Genomic DNA, 24,289 nt, shown 5'->3' with positions numbered 1-24,289 from the left:
ATGGCAGCCACAATGTCACACATACTGTCAGTCATGGCTGTGCGACATGCTGTCAGCTCCCTCTCTCCATGTCTGGTGTACCATTCCATACATGACTGTGCCTGCATGACAGCCCGAAACATAGCTGAGGTTGTCAGACCTCTGTGGGCATGTCTGACAGGGGCAGTACGCCCATGGATGCTCCCACGAGAACCCCTGGACATCTGTCTGTGTTGTACCATCTCAGGGCCATGCCCATGGCTGCTGTGTGGGGAAGCATGTGCCACAGATACCACATAAACCTGGTCAATGCCCACTGTATCCTGTCCTTCACCTAGGGACATTGGTGACAAAGGATGTATTGGCAGGATGACTGTGCACATTGATGGGGTTGACAGCTGTGTACTGTCAATTGGCTGACCAATGATGGACCCTGGCACACCTTCCTGTGCCATTACACAGATGTCATCATTATCAGTACCTGTGGCACCTGATTCAGGTTCCCTGCTGCATGACACCAGAGCAGCACTAGAACCTGTGGGAGGGAAACAGGAAACACAGTTTACAATGTCTACACAATGTTACCAGTGATGCAGACATGCACACATGCATACATGCACATGCACACACATGCACACATGCACACATGCACACGTGCACAGGTGCACAGGTGCACACATGCACACATGCACACGTGCACATGTACACACAGTTGCACACTTGCATACAGTTGCACACTTGCACACTACTCAGTATGTGAGATATCAACACACAGACACACCTGCATGCATACACAGAGCACTACTAAGTGAGCCTAATATTACTATTACTATCAAGACTATTAAAGGTATTGTAAATACACACTCACCAGCATGGATAGGCTGCATTGCTGTTACACCGGAGGGACCTGCAGAAGTGAGGAAATTAATGTCAGTGGGCACAACTGTGCCATTGTTACTGAGTATGATACAGGTCAGTAGTACAACAGCTGCATTTCACAGGTCAGCTGCTGATATTGAGAATATCACACTTGCACATTAAATACTATGATGACAGCTACAAACCAAGGACACACCTCACACATGCATTAACTACCAGTGTACACAACAGTCAACTATACATATGGCATATTACCTGCACGCTCATAGTCATGGTGCTGTGTGGCTCCAGCCTCCATCATAATGCAGGTCTGCTGCTGTTGTTGTTGTTGGTGGGCTGGAGCCACAACACTTATGAGTAGTCCCTCCAGTCTGGTGAGTGGGGGATGTGTAGCCACCCCACCACCTGTGGCAACCTGTTGCCTGTGGATATCCGACACACGCTGACAGACATTTTTGATTAAATCACTGCAGTGATGTCGTACCTGCTCATATGTCCTATTATGCATGCCTATGTCATTTACCCGACAGACCAGGTCTTGCCACAGTGCAGCCCTCTCCTGTTGATTCTGGCTGGTGAGGGGAAAAGAGTATTGCATAATCCCGCACCAGGCTCTGGTGTATTTCCTCATCCTCAGCTGCAGAGTATGCTGGATTGTGCTGGTGAGCCATGGTCCTGAAAGAGGAAATAAAATGATATCAGCAAAATATGTCAGCAGAATTTGGCACACATACTACACATGCTACTCGACTGTTGTGATACAACATATCTCACATATATAGCATCTGTCTGTCTATTGGTGAATACACATGTAAATGGCCAGGTATCAGTGCTCAGCCAACAACTGTGCAACAGTAACTGGCACACTCCATACGACATACTACCAAACCCCAGCAGTCAAAACACTGATTCAGGTCCAAAGCACCTCCTCACTCTAGGGGTTTGTATCGAGGTACTGTATGGGGTACATCATCAACTACTGTGATCTGACCACAAACTAATTGCCCTGGATATACATATCCCACCTCCACCACCAGCACAAACGACTACAGTGAATAACATTTCAAACGCAGACTTTACACTTCGTAAGACTGAGATGGTATCCTTTAAGCCCACTGGGCGAGTGGAAGCCACAACCCACAATGCTGACTCCTTCACAAATGATTTGTACGGACATCTCCAAGAATGCATGGATCATGCAATCCCATATAAGACCAAGACACTCTCCACAAAGGGAAAGCATCCTGTCTGGTGGACCCCAGCTATAGACAGATTGTATAACAAAAGATGGAAGCTACTGCAAGACAGAGCATAATTCCATAAAGGGAAGGCATGTCTGATCAGCACTAGTAAAGAGCTATGTTCTCTCATACAAACATCCATGGGCAACTTTGAGAGGGAAATCACCAGGGACACTACAGATAACCACAAGGACTTCTTCAGTTATGTTAGAAACCTGGTCAGAAACCCTCCAATATGCTCATAGTTAGTACACAACAACAAATAATTCACTGAACCCACAGACATTGGCAACATTGTGGCAGACAGGTTCAGTGCAATTTTCCCCCTCACTCTCCCCCAAATGAAGACATACTTATCCCAGATGAATGTAACCTCCCTGTCATCACAGATGTCCAGGTGAGAGCCGCCCTCAGAAAAGCAAAAAACACAGCAAAAATGGGACCTGATGGTATCCCCGGTTGCATGCTACATGAACTCCAAGAGGAGCTAAGCACACATATAGAAGTGCTAGCCTGACTACAGGATATGTACCTGTACACTGGCGTACAGCAGCAGTGGTTCCACTCCACAAAGGAGGCACCTGTACATACCAATACAATACAACACAATACAATACAATACAATACAATACAATACAATATGCTATTGCCCCTGGGACTACAGCAGCATACTGTTCTGCTACCCTGACCATTGTGACACATGTGATGTGGTGGTACCTGCTCCTGTCAAACAGTTACACAGGGTGACTCATATGGCATATTACCTATCTGACTAACATTCAGCAGGGGTATGTGTGACATGTACTCATGGGGAGTCTTGCTTCTTAACGCTGTGTGGTTTATTGCAGGGTATGTCTTATCTGTGGGTATGAACCTGTACCTCCGCCATGTGCTCTCTACTGCGGTGTCAGGGATGACACACAGTGGTCATTTAGGTTGTGGATGGTGTGAGGTGTTATTATGGTTGTTGGACATCTGTCATAGGTGTGACTTAAGTATGTAAATCCAGGAGTGGTAACCTCTATGTGGGTAGTATGTGTGCACTCTGTGGTGTTGTCAGTCACTGTGCATTGGTAATGTGTTTGAGTGCATTGTCACAGTGTTGTACATGTCACTGTGTCCTTCTCCATATCTGTAGCTGTCATGTGAGGTTTATACCATGGCAGCCATTGTGTGGTGTGGAGGGGTACACTGACCTACATGTCCATAGCTGACACACCATGTCTGCTGACACATACCATGTACAGGTATTCCAGGAATAGTGTGCCACTGTGACTATCATTGGGGGGACTATTGTACACATTTATGACCCTGTTCACCCATGACACACGCAGTGGTGGGCAGCCAATCACATATCTGGTGGTTACTGGTGTAGGTGATTTGAAATGGGGTATGGTACTCCAGTTTCGACACTGGTGTTCACTCCATGCCTTTGTCACCAGGCACCTGTTGCAATACATCTGTACACATTTGCCTCACTCAGAATATATATACATCTCTCTCTATATATATATATATCTATATATATATATGTATATATATATATATATATATATATATATATGTATATATATATATATATATATATATATATATATATACATATATATATATATATATATATACATATATATATATATATATATATATATATATATATATTGATGTACATATATTGCTATAGATATGGAGAGAGGGAGAGTGTGACAGAGAGGGGTGAGAGTGACAGAGGGGTGGGACAGGGGAGTGTGAGATCATCATATACAGTCATATCTGTAGATAGTCAGATCTGTCTGTCTATGTATATGTATCTACATATATCTATATCTGTATGTGTGTATTACATATATATGTTTCTACATATTCTATTTATCTACATCTGTCTATGTATTCCTACATCCCTCTCTATCTATGTATACATATATATATATATATATATATATATATATATATATATATATATATATATATATATATATATATATATACACATACATACATACATTGACATACATACGTATCCGTATGATAGATAGGTATATCAACATGTTTGTTTACAAAACTGTATACACACACTAACATACTGCTAAACATACATAACTGTGAAACCTACTTTTTACATTGCACTACAACCTACATTCAACCTACATTGATATGTGCACATAGATGCCCTCACATACATATGTATGTACAGCCTTCACTGATAGTTGCTGTATATCCCCTGCTCTATGCACATCTTCATATACATATAGATACAGACCAATGACACATATGGAGGGTAAAAAGTATGTAGACTTTTAAAGTATTACTTTATATTACCTGTGTTTGTCAGAGCTGCTTGCGTTGCCTTTTGGATTGGTGTCCTGCTGCTGCTCCAGTTGACAGATGTCAGCTTTCTAGCAGGTTTTGTTGAGTGTTTTTGTTTGTGTATGTTCTCTCTCTCTCTCTCTCTCTCTCTCTCTCTCTCTCCCTACCTCCAGTGGGTGCAATGAAAGTATTGCATGCATGGACTGGGAGTACAGAATGCTTTTGTAGGTATCTGCATATGTCCATGTGATGGCCTCTGCACTAATTGTTAGCCAGCATTTGCTAATTGCATGCAGCCAGTTGTGTACTGATTGCAGTTCTCACTGTGATTTCAGGACAGTGCTATAAAAAGGTATGTGAGATAGGTGTAGCCCTTTCAGAGTTTAAGGGCAGGGACCATGCTGGTATGCTGTGGACACTGTTCTGTGAGTGTAAAGGTTAGTATCTCTCTCATATTGTTGTAGATTAACATTTCTCCATTCATTTCTCCAGTTTCCTGTACTAAGTGTGTATGTACACTGACACCTAAGCCTTTGCCATTATCATCATCTCCATCATCTTTACTTGTATTACTTATAAACTCATCAAGCTCAACATTAACCCCTGTGTAGTTTGTTGGATTTCTACTACTGTCAGAATTGACATTGTTGATGTTAAGGGTACGTCCCTTAATCAGAGGTTTATCATAAATGGTGACTAACAAGACTTCATCATGGGGCCACATCCTCCTTTGGCATCAATTATTTTAGTATGAAAGCAAAAGTTAAAGGTCTATGGGTAACCAAATTAGCCTGTATGATTAAAAATCATCTCCATTTACTCCATATCATGAAGGCTCTTCCAAGCTTTCTGAGCTATGAAAGTCCCTGTACTTTTTCATTTCCTTCACCTCCACAGAGCAACTGGTACAACTAATACCTTATCTAGAGCTCTAAGCCTCTACCAGCACAATAGCAATGTCTAGTCACATGATAGATATTTAAACCAATACATCCTCTGCCTTTGAATTGGCTGCATTTGTACATCAGAGTAATTCCCTAGCAACCTTAAAAAAACAGGTGACCAATGGATGAGAGACCATAATTCATACCTGGAGTATGAGGGAAGATTCTTCTAAATAGGGGGAACTAACTGATTCATAACTATTTGGTGACATGGCTAAGCATCTCAGGGTCCTTTACACCATACATGTATTTATTTATTTATTTATTTTATTTGTCGTTTGTTAACCGGGTTTGTCCAGCTGAGCCAGGGGCCCATTTTCAGTGGACACCCGAGGAGAAAAGCTCCAACAATACTGAAAAGCACAGTTTACACAGAATTATGAGAGTACAGAATAAGAAAATACAAACAAACAAGACTGCACAGAAGATTAATAGTTACTGAAAAGTTTAAACACATTATTAGATGCTGAAAAAATTATATAGATATACAAATGATGAGAAGTTACTACAAAATAATAAGGTACATATTTATAAATATGAACAATCAGTGTGACCAAGATATGTTATTGCTTAAGTAGGCTAGATTTACAATGAAGTAGATGAATGCTTTCTCATTAGGGTAAGAAAAGATTTTATTGCTAATCTTTGAATAAGAAGAGAGATGGAAAGGAGGGTGAGGCTAGTTAGGGTCCCGGCATGGATTGGAGATTTGGTTGGCAAGGTAGGTTTTCAATACTTTTTTGAAGCAATTTGAGTTTTTGATGTTTTGAATATTTTGAGGGAGTTTGTTCCATGCCTGTGACACAATTTTTGTAAAGTAGTTTGTCTATGTTTTTATTAGGTTTGTAAGTGTTAAGGAGTAGTTGGTCAGAGCTGCAAAGAGTACGCGTAGGTGTAAAGAGCAACACTAATGAGGAGAGGGACGGACAGGATGTGGGTTTATTTACTATGGAATGAATGGTTTGTAGCTGGGAAAGAAGTAGGAGCTGGGTGAATTCAAGCCACTGCAGTTCTTTTAGAGCATGGCAATGGTGAGATTTGTAAGGGAGGTCACTGGCAAATCTAGCTATTTTATTATATGTTTGTTCAAATTTGCTTAATAAAGTGGATTGTAGATCTGTAAGCATAGGAGAAGCGTAGAGTAGGCAGGGAAGGAATAATGCTTGTGCTAGGGCAGGTTTGGTATCAGCTGACAGGAATTTTCTATTTCTATAGACAAGGCCTAATTTTTTTATGTGTCTTTTTAATACAATATTGGATATGGAGGTCAAATTAAAATTGGTTATTAATAATGGCTCCAAGGAGTTTAGTGTGTGAATCAGACTTAATAATTGTGCTATCTAGTGATGAGATGGTGAAAGAGGTCTTATATTTGGAGAGAGATTTAGGAAGGAAAAGGAGTTTAGTTTTTCTCGGGTTTAGGATGAGTTGATTATTACTTAGCCATTGTTCTATGGTGATAAAAGAGTTTTGAGTAAAAGAATGAAGGTCAGTGATATTATCAGCAATGGAGATAAGAGTTGAATTATCAGCATATTGTATAAGGGATGAGTTGTTACAGGATGAGTGGAGGTTATTGGTAAATATATTGAAAAGAAGAGGACCTAGAATAGTGCTTTGAGGGACTACTGTCTGGATAGGTAATAAAGGAGAGCAGGTGGTTTGCCATCTGACAGTCACTTGTGACCTGTTAGTAACCTGTTAGTGACCTGTTAGTAAGATAGCTAGAGAACTAGAGAATGGTAGAGGGGGAGAGGCTGAGATCAGAGTGTTTGGTTAGTAGCTTGAAATGAGAAACAGTAAAAAAAGCTTTAGAGAGATCTAGGAATAGACAGGACACCATTTGTTTTTTGTCTCTACCCTTGGCAATCGTGTAAATGAAAGATAGAAGTGCAGTAGAAGTACTATGGTTAGGCCTAAAACCATGTTGAGTGGGAGATATTTGATATTTGAGAATCTGTGTGTATGATCTTTCAAGGATTTTGGAGAGAGGGGGGACAGAATGGCTATGGGTTTAAAGTTAGAAGGGCAGTGGAGTTACCTCTTTGTGTAGAGATATAGTGTAAAAGGATTTCCAGATGTCAGGGACAGTAGATTCTTTGATAAATCTGTTTACAGGTATTGAGATATGATAGGCTATGGAGTCAGCAGCAAGTTTAAGAAAGGGGGGGGTTGTCAGTATAGAGGGAGCATGGTTTTAATTTCAGCAGAACAGATTTAATATAAGTGGTGAGGTCTGTCTGAAGGGAGTAGGGGATGGTACTGTTAGTTATAGAAGAGTCACGGTTAGTTATGGAAGAGGCAGGGGAGGATTTACATTAAGGTCACTGTGTGTCAGTTTATGGATAGATGCAATAAAGAGTGGTGGTTTGTTGAGGTGTAGTGTTGGGGTAAGGGTTAGGAGTAGAAGGTCTACCCGGGTAGAGGATTTTATTGATGGAGCTCCAGAATTTTGGGGATCTGAGTGGTGGGTGGATTGAACCTCATTGTAGTGTTTTTTCTTGTCTTTAGTGATTTAATTTTTGGTGAGGTTTGTAAGTTCTTTATATTTTTGTAGTTGTATAGGGGATTTAGCATTTAGCCATTGTTTTTCAACTGCTGTCTCTATTTTTCATTGTTTTTTGTGAGCCAGATGGCATGATTTGATTTTATCCTAATTTTGTGAGGTGGTGAGACTAGCCTAAAAAAAAAAATCACACAATCGAGCAGTTAAAGGCTTTTGGTGAAATCTTTGCCAGTCTGTATAACAACTTTTTATTATTAATTTACAATTGCTGTTGCCTTTAGTATTTAGCCAATACTTTGCTAATGGTGTCAGTTTTTATTGATGCTAATAGTATTTTGCCACTAATGTTAATACAGTGTGAGGACCAGAGTTTTAAAGATACTTGAGTGAGTATCTTTAAAACTCTGGTCCTCACACTGTACTAAAGATACTTGAGTGAGTATCTTTAAAACTCTGGTCCTCACACTGTACTAAAGATACTTGAGTGAGTATTTTTAAAACTCTGGTCCTCACACTGTACTAAAGATACTTGAGTGAGTATCTTTAAAACTCTGGTCCTCACACTGTACTAAAGATACTTGAGTGAGTTGTGGGAGGTATTAGGCATACCTGGTACAGCAAATAATAACAGAGAGGAGCAGGTCCCGCGAGTGTGCACGCACTAACAATGACAAGTAACAATCTACTATTTTAGGCTCAGTAGGTAGATACGCAGGGTTGCATGGAGATTACTACCTACTTTTTCTTTCTGGAAGCTCTGTTATAGTTGAAGAGTTAGTTATTTTATTTTGCTTCACTTTATAGCGGTTGCAGTGACACAGGTACATCTGCAGCATGTGGGTAGAAGTGCAAGTAGGGGAACTACAAATTAAGAGAAGGAATAAGGGTGGAGAAGAAGAAAGAGGGGGAAAGGCAATAGGAGGTAGAAGAAGGGGGGTGTATTGAGCACAAGAGTTACAATAGGCAGAAAATAACCATAAAGTGAAAACACAGCAGTTCAGCCAGACTATAAAGTAATTGCCACAGTTTTAGAGTTATACAAATTACCTGCACAATAATGATCAATACAAAAAGTACTAGGAATCTGGTAATGAAAGAGACCAATAGAGAAATACTGTATTTCTACAAATAAATTACTTCATGAAAACCAATAATCAAAAAAAAAAATGTGCTTGCAAATAGCAACTTGGAGTCAGCATATATAACGTTTGCATATCACATAATGCATATCAATAATATTGAAGCAATCTTTGGCTACTTGGGAGTCAGCATATACAGAACTTGCACATCAAAAAAGACAAAAAAGAACATCTCAATTGTCCTTTATCTAGCTGTGCACTACATATACAGTTTTGGTATCTATCTAGGTATCTACCTAGGAGTCTTTAATTTTTAAGCCTGTTTTTTACTTCATATTTGCCTGTATTCTACTTCATATTTGTCATGTTAGACCTAGTATGGGCTCCTTTACTTTGGGTTATTTTAGGTAGTAATGAATGCAATGGAATACTCTTCCTTCTAGGGGGTATAAAAATTGCTTCTCGTAAATCCAGTTCAGTTCACTTGTTACAGGCTGCCTTTCTCCATTTGTGTAGTGGTGGTTCTCCTCCCCAGATTCCCTCACGGCTTTTACCCCTTTCGCTGATATCAGTTAATCCTTCTTTTCCTGAACTCATCACACCAGCAATAATTAATAATTTGCTTCAGTGCTGCCTTACTCTACTTTGTGTTTCTAAAGCCGCCATATATTACATTGTCTCATGTTTCCTGCATATATTCCTAGAAGTGCTTTTGTAATAATTTTAATGTAAAAACAGATGTTTTATTAACTGATTGTTCTTGCAAATATTAGTGGCTATTAGATACATAACCCCCGACTTCTTAGTGTATGAAATCTGGACTGAGTCTAAAACAATGGGGGAGGGGGCAAAGACCCAAAAATATGGACAGATTTATATATTGGTATTATAAACTTCGAAAGTTGCTAGAATAAATTTTTCTTAGCATGAATTTTCTGAAGGATATGAATAACTCAAATGTTTGTCATTATTTAGTGACTTCAGTCTTCAATGATTTACCAGAAAAATCACAATTTTTATGAGAAACATAGCAAAAATATGAGACAAAATTTTGGATTTTCTGCTGAAATCTGGACAGTTGAGTGGTATGATTAGATATATGCAAAATCTTTCTAAACTGCTTCATAAACTAATGCTCTGCCTTCTAGAATCCATTTAATTGTTATTATGCTGCACATGTACTCTTCTATCTTATGTTTGAAGATGTTAAATGTTGTTTTCTCAAGGAAGATATGAAATGTGTGTATCACTTGCACTGAAAAATCATCCTGAAATCCTGACCTAAAAAAGGCAAGGGGTACTGTTTAATGTAGTATAGAACATTCTATATTATGGGATTTGGGAAAACACTGAAGTTCTAAAGCTTAAAGTCATGCATTTAAGAGGGCTTTTTCATAGGACAGTGTTGCTACAGAACTTGTGGTGTTAATTTTCTTCATCACTTTGTTACTGTATATAACTGTTATATTTTGTAGCAGCATAGTAAAATTATCAGCATCAGCAGTGTGGATTTTGGGTAAAAAGTTTACAGCCTTTTACACACACACACACACACACACATATATATATATATATATATATATATATATATATATATATATATATATATATGTATATATATATATATATATATATATATATATATATATATATATATAGATTACTACAGCATAGTGCATTAGCCTACTAATATTTTTTACAGCAAAACTTCACACCTGTTTTACATTTATGACCTCCTGGAATTAAACTTTGGCCGTTATGTGATGGAGAATACAATTGTTGTCATGACCTCATGAAACCGCACTTAAATTCTGTAGTCTGTGAACGTTCATTCAAAAATGTAGCCCCAGTATTCAAAGATGGGCTTCTTATATCATGGTCAAGGATTATAAATGAGAATGCTCATACATTCCCTGATGGTGCAACAGTAGACATTTGACAACAGCTGGGAGCAACCAACTAAAAAGACAACTGGTTTCTAAAACCATCTTTGAAAGAGAGATTTGCTAAAGTGTGCTGAAACCAAAATAGTTTCTTAAGTAAATATAGGTGCTATGATCTGGCAGTAGGTTATATATTGGTGAGGATGCCCCTTGGGTTCTCTAACCCCCCCATTCCCTACACACACACACACACACACACACACACACACACACACACACACACACACACACACACACACACACTCACAAATACTTGCATTCACAAAAATGCACATGATAAATCAAAAAATATCTGCCTAAGTGAATGGGAACAAAATATGGCAGTATTAATGTGTGTATTGTATGTGTTTTCCTAAAGGTAACAGTGTAGTCATTAACAATATTGAAGGTCACAAATTTTACCAGATTGCTTCAGTGTTACTGTAAAGGGCAATGAATAATTTCAGTGAATGACATGGCCCCCGCCATTTCTGTAAATTCATTAACATTTGGCAGAGTTAGACAGACAGGTGATGTAGAGAGATAAAGTGCTGACAATGATACTGCTGACCCAGGTTTAATCTGTAGCTTGTGTGACTGATAGAATGACAGAGACAGAATGGGAATACCTATCCCAGAGGGGAGGGATACACACCTTCTTGTTCCCTGAGGGGAGGCATAGGTGATGGGAGAGGGACAAGAGAATAGGTCATAATGCAAATATTCCTCCCCTCACAGAAGCATTTGCTGGCAATACCTCCTCCCCAAGATGCCCTTAGGTTCTACACCAACCACAGCCCAAATCTGGTGTTAGTCCAAGTGATAAAAAAGGAGTGGCTGGTAGATCCAGCAATAGACAGCAGCACTGGGGTAAGAGACTAGAAAACATGAAGCAATGGCTAGGGAACAAAAAAAATGGCAGAGTTGTCTAGTAGTTACATTATTAAGATGTGAACAGGTTGCAACTTTATGATCTGGATTTCTATCCCGCCACCTTCCATGCTGTGTGACTGAATAAGCTAATAACCAGGACAAAACTTGCACTAACCTTTGAAAATATACATCTGTGTAAACTACTTTTTACTTAGATAATTAATACCAGATAAACAAATAAATAAATAAATAATGAAGCATTTCTTTTGGCAGGTTGTGGGTGTGAAGGATGAAAGGATGGGAGAAGAAGTCTGTGCTTGTCTACGTATAAAAGAAGGAGAAGTAGTCACAGCTGATGAGATAAAAGCATTCTGCAAAGGCCAGGTTAGTAATCTTTGAGCTTATACTTACAAAAATGATTCCTTAAGAAATACTGTGAGATAAAAATCAATTGGATAGCCTAATCTTGGGTTAAATAAGTTTTATGTTTAGTTAACTGTTCTAGTCATAAGATGATGTTAGTACATACTTTGGTTTAGTATGTAAAGAGTTTACAGATGTTTATGCTAGGGTGTCTTCTGTGCTGAATTTGCATGTTCTCCCTGTGTTCGTGTGATTTTCTCCAGGGGGTCTGATTTCCTTCCACATTCCAGAGATATAAGCAGGTAGACTGGATGCTGTAAACTGGCAATAGGTGTGAGTGTACATGCGAATGTGTGCTATGGAGGGACAACCACCACAGGCCAAGCCACCTGGCGGTGTGAACTTTGACTCTTGATGATTGTCACTGTTGAAGTGACACCGTGACCCAATGCAAAAAAATTGGATGCAAGTTGTTGTGGATGGATGGATGGATGCATGGATTCTACCTACTGAAAAAAAAATATTGCAATAATTTGGACTGATGCTGATTGTAAGGATTTTTGGACTATGCATGAAACTTGTTATAGCTTCTCTGCAAATTATATGTATGGCAAGTTACTAGTTTACCCATATGAATCACTTATGCAAACAGCATACGTCTGTCTAGTTCTAGAAGATATAGCTAAACATAGCATCACTAAAGTCAAGAACAGTTTTTGGAAACATGTCCACAACTCACGGTCCGTTTTATTTGTTATCAGGTTGGAGGCACTAATCTTCATGGACCTTTTTTCAGACTCTGCCTAGTTGCATTGGTTAAGTGACCTATTTATTATTTATTTTTATTTATTTATTTTACATTTGTTAACCGGGGGTGTCTGACTGAGCTGAAAAGGCCTTTTTTCAGCAGAGGCCCAAGGAGAAAAGCTCCACAAAGAAAAATTAAAGACACATTTAGTTATTTAGACATGATCAGTATACACACAAATTACAGGAGACCTGTTTTTACAGTGGTATGCAGCACATAAACAGTTACAGTGGAGAGAACAAGCAAAAAATATTAATTTTAAAAATAAAGGTAATTAATAGATTTGTGGTGTACAGCTGAAATTTGGAACATAGGTAGAATACATACATAGTACACAGGTACAGTACATACATTGTAGATTAGCCAGTGTTTGTGAGTAAGATTGAAAACTATTATCAATTGCTCTAGATTTTGTATGTATGTGTTATCTGCTTTCACTAGCCTGGGGAGCAATCATGGCACTGCCAACTTTTCTTGAGATGTTGCCTGATGAGGTCTTTAAAGGAGGCTTTGGATGATGTGTTTTGAATGCTTGTAGGGACAGAGTTCCATTTTTTAGCCACTGAACTACTATATAATGCATCTCCAAAGCTATTGTAGCAGTTGGTGACTTCTAGTAGTAGTTTGCTTGATGATCTAAGAGGCCTTTTGGCTGAGTGATGTTGTACTAGGTTTTTGAGGGCAGGACACTTATTGGGGAGGTAATAGATAGAATGACAGAGGCAGAGCTGATTGTAGGTTAGGAGATTGGGCAGTTCAAGCCAGTGGAGCTGTCTCAAAGCAGTACAGTGATGAGTTCTATATGAGCAATTTGCAGCAAAGCAGGCAATTCTGTTATAGCAGGCTTCCATTTTGCTTAGTTCAGTTTTGTTGAGATTAGTCAGAATGGGAGATGCATAGAGAAGGGTGGATAGAAGATGGGAATGAGCAATGGCTGATCTTGTGTTGTTGGTAAGAAATGGTTTGATACGGTAGAGCGACCCCAGTTTGGCATGTACTTTTCTAATAGTTAAGTTGAGATGACAATCAAATTTTAGGTGGGAGTCTATGGTTATTCCCGATAGCTTAGCCTGTGCCACTGGAGCAATTGGAGTAGCATTAGTGGAGTAGATAGTGAATTGACTGTTAGTGTTTTTGTTAGAATTGGTTATAATCATAAGCTGAGTTTTCTTTGGATTGAGGTAAGTTGGGCTTTGGTAAGGTAATTTTCAACGTCAGAGAATGCTAGTTGAGTTGTTTTCAGGAGGGTGGGAATGTTTTGTGCAGCACAGATTAAGGTAGTGTCATCTGCATACTGAATTATAGATGCATGCTGTGCGGAGGTATGGAGGTCATTTGTGAAGACTGTGAATAGTAATGGTCCTAAGATAGAACCCTGTGGGACCCCTATAGTTATGGGCAGCTGAGGAGAGAGAGAATTTTCCCATTTCACAGCCTGGTACCTGTCAGTTAAGTAGCTTTGGAACCAGGTAAGAGTGAAATTTGATAGATGATATTGGTTTAGTTTGTTTAGCAGGATTTGGTGTGAGACTGTGTCAAATGCTTTGGACATATCCAAAAAAGAGTTGACACTTGTAGGCCTTCATTTTTGAGATGGTTTACTGTGTCTGTGAAGCAGAGGAGGGCTGTAGTGGTACTATGGGCAGGTCTGAAACCATGCTGAGTAGGTGACAGGATGTTGCTGTCTAGGAGATAGTTTAGCATCTGGGTATGGATGCATTTTTCTAGAATTTTGGCCAGGGGGGAGAGTAAAGCAATGGGTCTGTAGTTATTAAGTTCAGTGGAGGTCCCACCTTTATGTATGGGTGTAACATAGGATATTTCCCAGAGTTTGGGCACATAGTTTTCAACAACTGATCTGTTTATGACAGTGGAGGCTGGGATAGCAAATAGCATCTGCTGTGAGTTTCAAGAAATAGCTGGGGAGTAGGTCGGCTGCTGTTGATGAGGTTTTTAGTTTGGAGAGCATGCTTTTGATTGAAGTGGTGGAAACTGTTTTGAGGGTAAAGCTTGTATTAGTGTTATTTGTGTTGGGGGGGATAGTGAGGAAGGAACTGTCCTGTGATACTAAGGTAGAATTGAGTTCACAAAGTGGGAGTCGAATTGTGTTTCAATGGGAATTTTAGTGTCAGGGGTGGTTGGTTTGGGGGGTAGCCTTTTGGATGGATTTTAGTAGCTGGTTTACATTTTTCCAAAATTTTTGCAGGTTGTGTGGTATTTAGATTGTGATGTTGTGTAGTAGGATTTTTAGTCCAGCCCAATGCATTTTTTTGCATGGTTGCGCAGTTCTTGGTACTTAGTTAAGCTTTGTGTTTCTTTGTTTTTTTGATAGTAAAGCCAGGCAGTGTCTCTGGACTTGAGGATTTGTTTGGTTTCTTTACTGAGCCAGGGGTTTGTAGAGGTTCTAACCTTGATTTTGCACAATGGAGCGACAGTGTCTAGGTGTTGTAGAAATGTTTTGTTGAAATATGCTACAGCCTGGTCAAGTGGGAGAGTTTTAGGGGGGTCCAGTCACAGTTACAGAGTAAAGTGTTGAGGACCTCAGGAGAGAATTTTTTTGTGTTTCTAGTGGATATATAGTTAGTGGTTTTGCATATGCTTGTTCTACTATGTATAAAGTATATTATGTTGTGGTCACTTAAGGTGTCTGGGAGACTGCCTGTGTGAGGGTACAATGTGGGTTTGTTAGTTAGGACCCAGTCAAGGATGGATTCCCTTTTAGATTTTTTATCACATCTAATTGGAATTTTCCCTGAGTCACACTGTTAGACAAATAGAGTTTAAGGGACTCTAATCCTGGATCACATGGAGCAATTCATTACCAGCTCATAGCCTTAATCCTCTGTACCAACTGCCAGATGCCTGCAATGTGATTTGAATACAGAACTCTGGAGCAATTAAAACAGATTTCAAAGACAACATGGCCTTTGACTGACTAAAGGGTTTTTCTTATTTCTCCAACCATTTAATCTTAAAGAAGCGTTACCATTGGTCTGGTTAGTCATGGGGTATGCAATGTCAGCCAACTTTAGAATAAAATTTGGGTAATAGTTCACAGGTCTAAAGCTTAACTTGTTTATTAGTAGTTGTTGAGGACATGTACTTTTGCTATTCCATGACTGGTTATACAACCTGAATTGTGAGCTTCTGCCATATTTGCACTTAGCTGTCTTGGCTGTTAGTCTATCTTCACGTATGCAAGCCAAGGTGGCTTGAACTTTAAGGAGATGGCTTTCCCATCTAGCATACCTGGTATGGGTTTTCAGAATTTTGTCCTTCAACTTCCACACTGTTGCAGGTATTCCATGGAGAAGAAGGAACATGATTCTGTAATGAAAGAGTTCAGCTGGTATGGAAAATACAACTTTTTCATAGCTTTTATAGCTATGAAATATTTTACAATATCCTTTTGTTTGGTCCAAAGTGGTCAGAAACTTAGCTTTGGCATTTTTCCAATCAGTTAATCCACAAAGAACATGGAATAGGAATCAAATTTAGACATGCGATTAAACTTTCTGATGTCACTGCAAAACTGTGTAAAGTTATTAATGACGGGAACCAGTCCAAGTGATCTATTCCTCTCATTTTGAAATTTGTCTGCGACTCCAAGTTTAAACTTTCCCCAGGATTCAAGAATGGTAATTTCCATGCAGGAACAGTGTAACCGCTCCTGCATGGAAAATGGCCGCTTTGCAATCCACGTACATGCTGTTTTCATGTGCACGAGCGGCCCTACACTGTTCCAGCATGCGGGATGCTAATGAGCTCATTTGCTGGTGAAAACCATGCAAATGTACTCGATTAGCGATCCAGCAAAGCAGCATGTTCCATGCTGGAACAGTGTAGCTTGCAGAAATGTATTCGGTTACTAACCGAATATATTTTTGCAAGCTACACAACGGAGCAATGTCAGCACTCCAGAAAGCATGTATTAATTAGGTTATGCATGCCAATAGCCAAATATATGGCAATTGGCATGCAAAACCATAAAAAAAATAAATAAATAAATTAAATTTTATTTTATGTTGGCCGAACTCAGCCATTGAGGGCAGGGGATGTGATACGCTAGTGGGAGGGAGGAGAAAAAGTAGAAATGGGGGGGGGACATCAGTAGAACTACTTTCTGCATTTTGCCATTATAGTCAATGGCATGCAGAAAGTAAACATAGGCAGGGGATAGTGGTTGCTAAGGGGGAAGGCTCGGGAATAGTGCAGTAACTATGGCTTAAGGCAGTGGGGTATGCTAATGAGGGGACTTGTACTGAATCACAAGATGAACAGGAAGATTTATAAGTGTCAGCTTGCACGTAACTGTGTAGGTGCTCTAACATCATCCTGTAGGCAAGAGGAGCAAGGAACATGTAAAAGGGGTGTATCATGCTTGTTGGAAGCACATTGGAGCCCTGTTGGCTGGTGTCTGTTTAGCTAAGCACAGCTAGGAGGTGGGGTTGTGTCTGAGGCTGTGTACTCATACTCCAAGAACTGAGGAGAGTGTGCATGTGCAGGGGAGGGACTTATCTTGCTGTTTATACCACCAACAAGCTGAAAGAGGAAGGGCAGAAGGAAAAGGCAAAGGAAGTAGCAGAACAAGGGAAACCCTGTACAAACCAACAATATGGGAGTCTGCAATCTACAACTGGCCAATGAAAGCACTCAAATAATACAACTGACAGGTGGCTGCAGAGCTGAAGATGGGAGGACATGTAAAATAGAATTAAAGGGCAACAGCACAAAATAAAGGTGAACTGATGTAGAAATCACTACTATGGGAGTCTTGCAACTCAGAATGGGCCCTTCAAATATAATACAGCTGGCAGGTAGCTGCAGAGCTGTAAAAGGGAGGAGATGCAAGTATAAATGAATTACAAAAAGGGCAACAGCAGAATAAAGGCAATCATCCACAAATCACCAGTAATGTTTCTATCACTCACAGTGGCTAAATCCAAGCCATAAGCAAGTAAGCTGGCAGCTGGAATGAATCAGAAACAGCCAATCTGACAGGCAGCAGTAGCAGCACACCACTATAAAGTATGAAAACACCCCTCAGCGTTTCCCCACAAACTCTGCATCTTTGGAGTAAACCTGGGAATTTTAACCAACAAAATGGTAGGGGCTACCATTGCTCTGATACATCAGTATGTGCTTGAGGCTGACGGTGGTGAGGAGGATAATACTGCCAACCACTGCAGACCCAGGAGGAGCAGAATAGTGTTCAGACCAGATACATATTATGTTGTCGAACTGTAACAAGTTCAAATGCCATACTGTTGAACCCATATGTTCGAACTTGGAAAAGTTTGAATGCTTCAATGGGGATTTCCGTACAGCACGGAAAGGGAAAATTCACCTTTACTGCACTGTAGTGCGATCTCGGAGTTGGTATATTTAAAGGGCGGGGGTGTGGGGGGTGCAGGGTGGCTTGCTCCTCTGCTTGCAACCATCAGGTAGGTTTTATCTTTTTTTTTTATTTTTTATTTTTTTGATGCTTTCAAACTTTTGAAAGTTCGAACTTATGCAATGTAATATGAACCCTTCAGACCCAGGGTGACCGATCAGGGGCTACATGACCTGGAGATTTTAGAGCATTACAGGGTGGACAAGAACATCCATCAGCAAATTGTGGAGCTGTGCCGGCCTCACCTCACATCCAGAACAAACAGAGGGGAACCCATCCCAGTGGATACTAAGATATGTGTAGCCTTAAGAATACTAGCTACAGGTACTTTCCAAAGCCCTACTGGGGATATCATGGGGGCATCACAGGCATCTTTATCCAGAGTACTCCATCAGTTCCAGGATTCCATGCTGCCACATGTCCGTGAACACATTTACTTTCCCAACACCCGTGAGGAATTGACCAGCAATATGCATCTCTTCCACCATGCAGCTGAATACCTGCAGGTACTGGGTGCCATAGACTGCACGCACATCCACATAAAAAAAACACCTGGTGAGCAAGTAGGGTCTACATAAACTGCAAGGGTTTCCCCTCCATCAACTGCCAGGTCATGGGCAATGCCCAGGGCATTACCATGAATGTGTGTACTGGCAGCCCTGGAAGCTATCACGACACCCACATCTGTCATTCCTCACAGCTGTATCAGGGATTTGCCAGGGGGGACATCCCATATGGCATCTGGTGGGGGATGCTGGCTATGCACTGGAGCGATGGATGATGACACCCATCAGAAATTCCCACACACCCATGCAAGAATGCCATAATGAGGCACAAACACAAACCAGGATCATTATAGAGAAGGTGTTTGGGATGCTCAAGTCACGGTTTCACTGCCTGGACATATCTGGTGGAGCCTTGCAGTACTCTCCAGCCATATGTTGACACATGTTCATAGTATGTGCCATGCTGCACAATATGATCCTGCAGAAACAGCTGCAGCAGGAACAGGATGGGGAAGGGCCACACAGCTCCCGCCATTGCCAAGGGCCCCAAAGGCACAGAGGGACTCAGATGAGGAGCCCCCTGAGCCAGCCCCTGTAGGCAGATGGAGGCATGCCCAGTATGCCCTGACCTTGGCAAAGAGGCAATACATGGTACACACACTGAAACTATAGGCACCTAGGGAATGACACCTCTCTCCGACTCACACATACAGTAAAATGGATGCCAAACATGACACTACCTGCACTTTACCATGTATAGGGAGTGTACTATGTGCATCTGACATAGTCAGCACTCCAGCACCATCTTCAATACTGGCCCAGCAACAAGGTAAGTCACCTTTCCTATCAATTAGTGAATGGCGTAGTATATTCTGCTAGTTGTATGCATGGTATGGATGCAAGCATGCAAGGGAATTGTGTGGCTGAATGGGATAGCAGCTGACAGCTATATGAGACAGCAGGAAATCCATAACGAATATTGGTGTCAACATACTAGGCAGTACTACACAAGGTGACAACTCCCACTGCAGTACATATGGTGGCCCAAATAACTGTGGGTGTCCATAGGTCACACACATGGATGTCAATGAGGGTCACATACCCACCATCAACCTCAACCAGCAGGACAGGTGTAGATGACCATAAAGAAAGGCTGGGCTAAGGCCTCCAATTGATGGCAATGATAAACAGCCCCCCTCCAGACCTACACAGACATACTACAACAGGTGTGGCAGTTGCATTTTAGTTCTAAATGGTAAGAAGCCTGAAACTGAAATTGATGTCATTACAGTCTAACATATGTACTCTACCTATATGCCTCCTTTCTGCATGATAGGTCACAATACAATATGAAATAGAAGCCAACAGAGTAACTGAAATACCAGTATAATCACTGCAAATGTTTACAGTCTTCAAGTGTGCACCCCCACAATACATGTAGAAATGCAGTAACATGTAAGTTTGAGAAGTAATATCACTGGAGCACAGATTGCCAGAGTTATCCCAATCTACATGATAGATTATTGCATGTGTACAATATGCATGAGTCAGTGTGGTAAGTCTGTTGTGCATTTAATATTGCCTGGAAGTGGTCAGCATGTTGGCCTGGATAGCTGTGTCTCAGTGGCCTAGGTGTAGTACTGTGGTCAACAGGGCCATGTTCCAACAACTGTAATGCCAACCACACTGCTTCACAGTTACACCCATGTCAGCAGTTGTACATACTCACTGTCCACATGTCAATATCTGTCACTGTCGGAAAGCTGGACATGCCATGAATGGGGGCCCATACATAAAAACAGTATACAGGTGGAAGTACCCTACACAGAGTGCATATAAAATAACTGTCTGCTGCACACAACTTTGGAATTATACATAGAGGTTAGCATCACACTACTCATCCTTCCAGTGTGGAATACTGGTACTCTGGCTATTCACTGGCAGACCACAAAAGGCACAGTTATAAAGTAATGACAGGCTGCCATTGTCCACACACAAGGCAGCATAAGGGGAATGTCCCAGGTATATCTGTGAGTCAGGTAGCAGTAACTTCCATATCACACATGCACTCAGCTCACCCCACCAGCAGCCACAGGTTTATCACAGGTCATATGCTGTGGGGAATGAGTACTGCATGACCCCTTCTCTGTATGGGAATACATATATGATACTTCATGCTGAATAGGTGTCCCTTGCAGGTGTGTCCATAGCTGTAAGCACCAACCTGTCCACATTCAGACTTGTGGATCAGAATGAACAGGAAGGATTGGCAGGAACACATCAACCACTTAAAACTGTCACACCAGGGTAATCCACTGGCTTGCAGCCTGGAAATATATGAGTGACAGAATGCACTGGCTTGCTACAGATGGCCTGCAGCACTCTAAAATGGCCTACAGTCCTCTAGCAAAAGCCCATGCCTCATCCATACTGCCAATGTACGGAATGTCAGGAGGTCCTAACTAACAACCTAACACAGTAAACAGAAAACAAATGCAAGGCCATGCTGACAAATGCCAGTAGCATGCCTTCCCATGTCCTACTGCAAGAACTGTGGACCAGGCCATAAGTACTACTGGGATAAAGGCCCGCATATAGGGATACCTCTGTGATAGTGCTTTCATAATGTTAGGAAGAGGAGAGAATAACAGAGGGAGATGTAGAAGCATGGATGTTATGAAGTGTGTGAAGGCTGACAGTCTAATGTCTCCCCATACTACCCCTGACTGCAAACCCAAGAATGAAAAGCCACACAACTGCTTGTAAACCACAATGTGAAGGTAAACTGACCAGATATATGAGTCCTGCATCTGGATGACCTTGGTGTATATATACAGCTGAGAGGTATGGCCCCAGCAGAATATGGCCATTCCATTAAGCTGAGAAAAGCACAAGAAGGGGATCCCCAGCCAGCATACTACCAAGGTGCTGAAGCATTTACACAAAACCAGCAGTCTATTGATTGTAGCTACCCCTCCACAATGGCAGCAGTGTGCCAGAATGTGTAGTCTATGCCTCAGAATAATGGTCTCAGCTTCATTCATCTTGTATTTCCCTGGTAAATAACTGTGAGCAAAGAATGATATCTGTCAGTAGTTGATGACATGATACATCACAGTAAAACAGCTAGCAGGATGTGAACAATACAAGAAGAACGCCAAACTTTATTAATGTTAAGCACTTTCTTCGCTATTAGAGAGACTTCCTCAGAACCAGTTCTGAGGAAGTCTCTGTAATAGAGAAGAAAGTACTTAACATTAATAAAGTTTGGTGTTCTTCTTGGATTGTTCACATCCTGCTGGCTGTTTATCTGTGGTTTCATTCCTTTTTTATGATACATCACAGTGTAAAGCAATACATATGTCAGGCAATCTATGCTACAACCAACCATGTTACACAAGCAGCACAGACAGCAATAGTTACAGTATTCCCCATATATTACGCCTATTGTGTCTCCATATTGGCAACCTATCTACAGATATCCTTCAGAAGCAGGTTCCTAGGTAAAGTTGTAGCACACAAAACCTTGGACTGGAGTACAACTCTCCCTGGAATGGATTAAGACACACAGTATAGAAGGTCATACTGGGCATGGTCCTGCACTTAAAGAAATTAAGTCCATGTCTGACAACATAGTGGACTATAGATATCTGTTATTTTCAGATGTCTATGCTCACACACCAAACTGTACACCAGTTATACTTCACACATACACATTGGATAGGAATACTCACACATATCTAAGGCCAAAATAATATCATATGTCAAACATACACATACAGAGACATGGGGAAGAGCGAGACAGACAGCAACAGAGAGAATACCATTATGAGGCCTGTCTCACCCAATACACATCCCATTAGCCTAAATCACATGATGTGCTGATGTCATTCACTGTAAAAATCCCTTTTGTCAGCCTTCAGCCCTATAGTGTCAGTGCTGCTTGTGATAACTGTGTAACACTATAGTACAAATAAGTATTCATGTAACATCTGTAATCTTAGTCCTGTCAAATGTAACGTTGCATGTGAGTGTGTGTGTGTTTCTAGATGAATGAGTTTGAGGCCATTCACACTCACTGCACTCCCCTTACCTCTCCTTTAGCACTGCCGCTGATGACACTCACCTTCAAAATTACCTGTGGACAGCTCACCAACAAATAAGCTCTGTGGTGCTTGTGATAACTGTGTAATACTATAGTGTAGCAAACTAGTTGGGTAGGTGTTCTAATCCTAGTCCTGGCAACTGGGAAAATGTGTGCCTTGGTGTGTGTGTCCTTGTAGAGACATGATTCTGAGGACATTCACACTCACTACACTTTCCTTATTCTACCTTTAGCAGTGCTGCTGATGTCACTCACAGTCAAAGTTACCTGTGGACAGCTCACCAACATATAAGCTCCATGGCACTTGCGATAACTGCGTAATACTCCAGTGTAGTAAACTAATTAGGTAGGAGTTCTAATTGTGGGCTTGGCAACTGTGAAAATGTGCATGTTTGTATGCAAGAGTGTGTGTGTCTTTGTATAGACGTGATTTTGAGGCCATTCACACTCACTACATTTCCCCTACCCCTCCTTTAGCACTGCTGCTGATATCACTCTCCTGCAAAGATACTTTTGGACAGCTCACCAACATCTAAGCTCCATGGCACTTCCAATAACTGTGTAATACTGTGGTGTAGCAAACTTCTTAGGTAGGAGTTCCAATCCTGGTGAAAATGTGTGTTTATGTGAGAGTGTGTGTATCTTTGTATAGACATGATTTTGAGGCCATTCACACTCACTAAACTTTCCCTACCCCTCCTTTAGCACTGCTGCTGATATGACTCACCTGCAAAGATACCTTTGGATAGCTCACCAACATATATGCTCCGTGGTGCTTGTGATAACTGCGTAATACTATAGTGTAGCAAACTAGTTAGGTAGGAGTTCTAATCCTGGTCTTGGCAACTGTGAAAATGTGTGTGTTTGTGTGAGAGAGTGTGTGTCTGTATAGAGACATGATTTTGAGGTCATTCACACTCACTACACTGCACTTACCCCTACTTTAACACTGCTGCTGATGTCACTCACCTTCAAAGATAACCTTGGACAGCTCTCTAACATGTAAGTTCCATGGCACTTGCAATAACTGTGTGATACTGTAGTGCAAAATACTACTTAGGTAGGAGTTCTAATCTTAGTAATGGCAATTGCAAAAGTGTGTTTGTGTATGTCTGTAGGTTGAAGTATTTTGTGTCCATACACAGTCAGTACATTTCAAAGTGTAATACTTTACAACGGCTGCTGATGTCACTCACCTTAGAGGTACATTTGGATGCTGGTCTTCCTATAAGCTCCATGGCATGGATGATAAAACACATAACACTACAGTAGCAATACATAGCCAGGTAGGGTTTTAAAACTCAGTACTGGCACATGTGTGCATGTGTCTGTCTATCTGACATCAGTATCCTGTGTGGGTATTGGTGTAATAACAGGATCCA

At 40.8% G+C, this 24,289-nt stretch overlaps 1 protein-coding gene across 1 annotated transcript in view; it reads left to right on the top strand.

The window, feature by feature from the left end:
- The window catches only part of LOC122816306 (medium-chain acyl-CoA ligase ACSF2, mitochondrial-like), a 1,435,169-nt gene that overhangs the window by 1,352,590 nt on the left and 58,290 nt on the right, over positions 1 to 24,289 (top strand). Inside the window, exon 14 of the mRNA XM_044089039.1 lies at positions 12,004 to 12,114. Within this exon, the coding sequence (XP_043944974.1) occupies positions 12,004 to 12,114 (111 nt within the window). The remainder of the gene's footprint in view (positions 1 to 12,003; positions 12,115 to 24,289) is intronic.

The sequence above is a fragment of the Protopterus annectens genome, chromosome 12.part0 (genome assembly GCF_019279795.1).
Source record: "Protopterus annectens isolate FY-2018-M chromosome 12.part0, PAN1.0, whole genome shotgun sequence".
NCBI lineage: Eukaryota > Metazoa > Chordata > Ceratodontiformes > Protopteridae > Protopterus > Protopterus annectens.
This window is presented reverse-complemented; position numbering and strand designations above follow the sequence as displayed.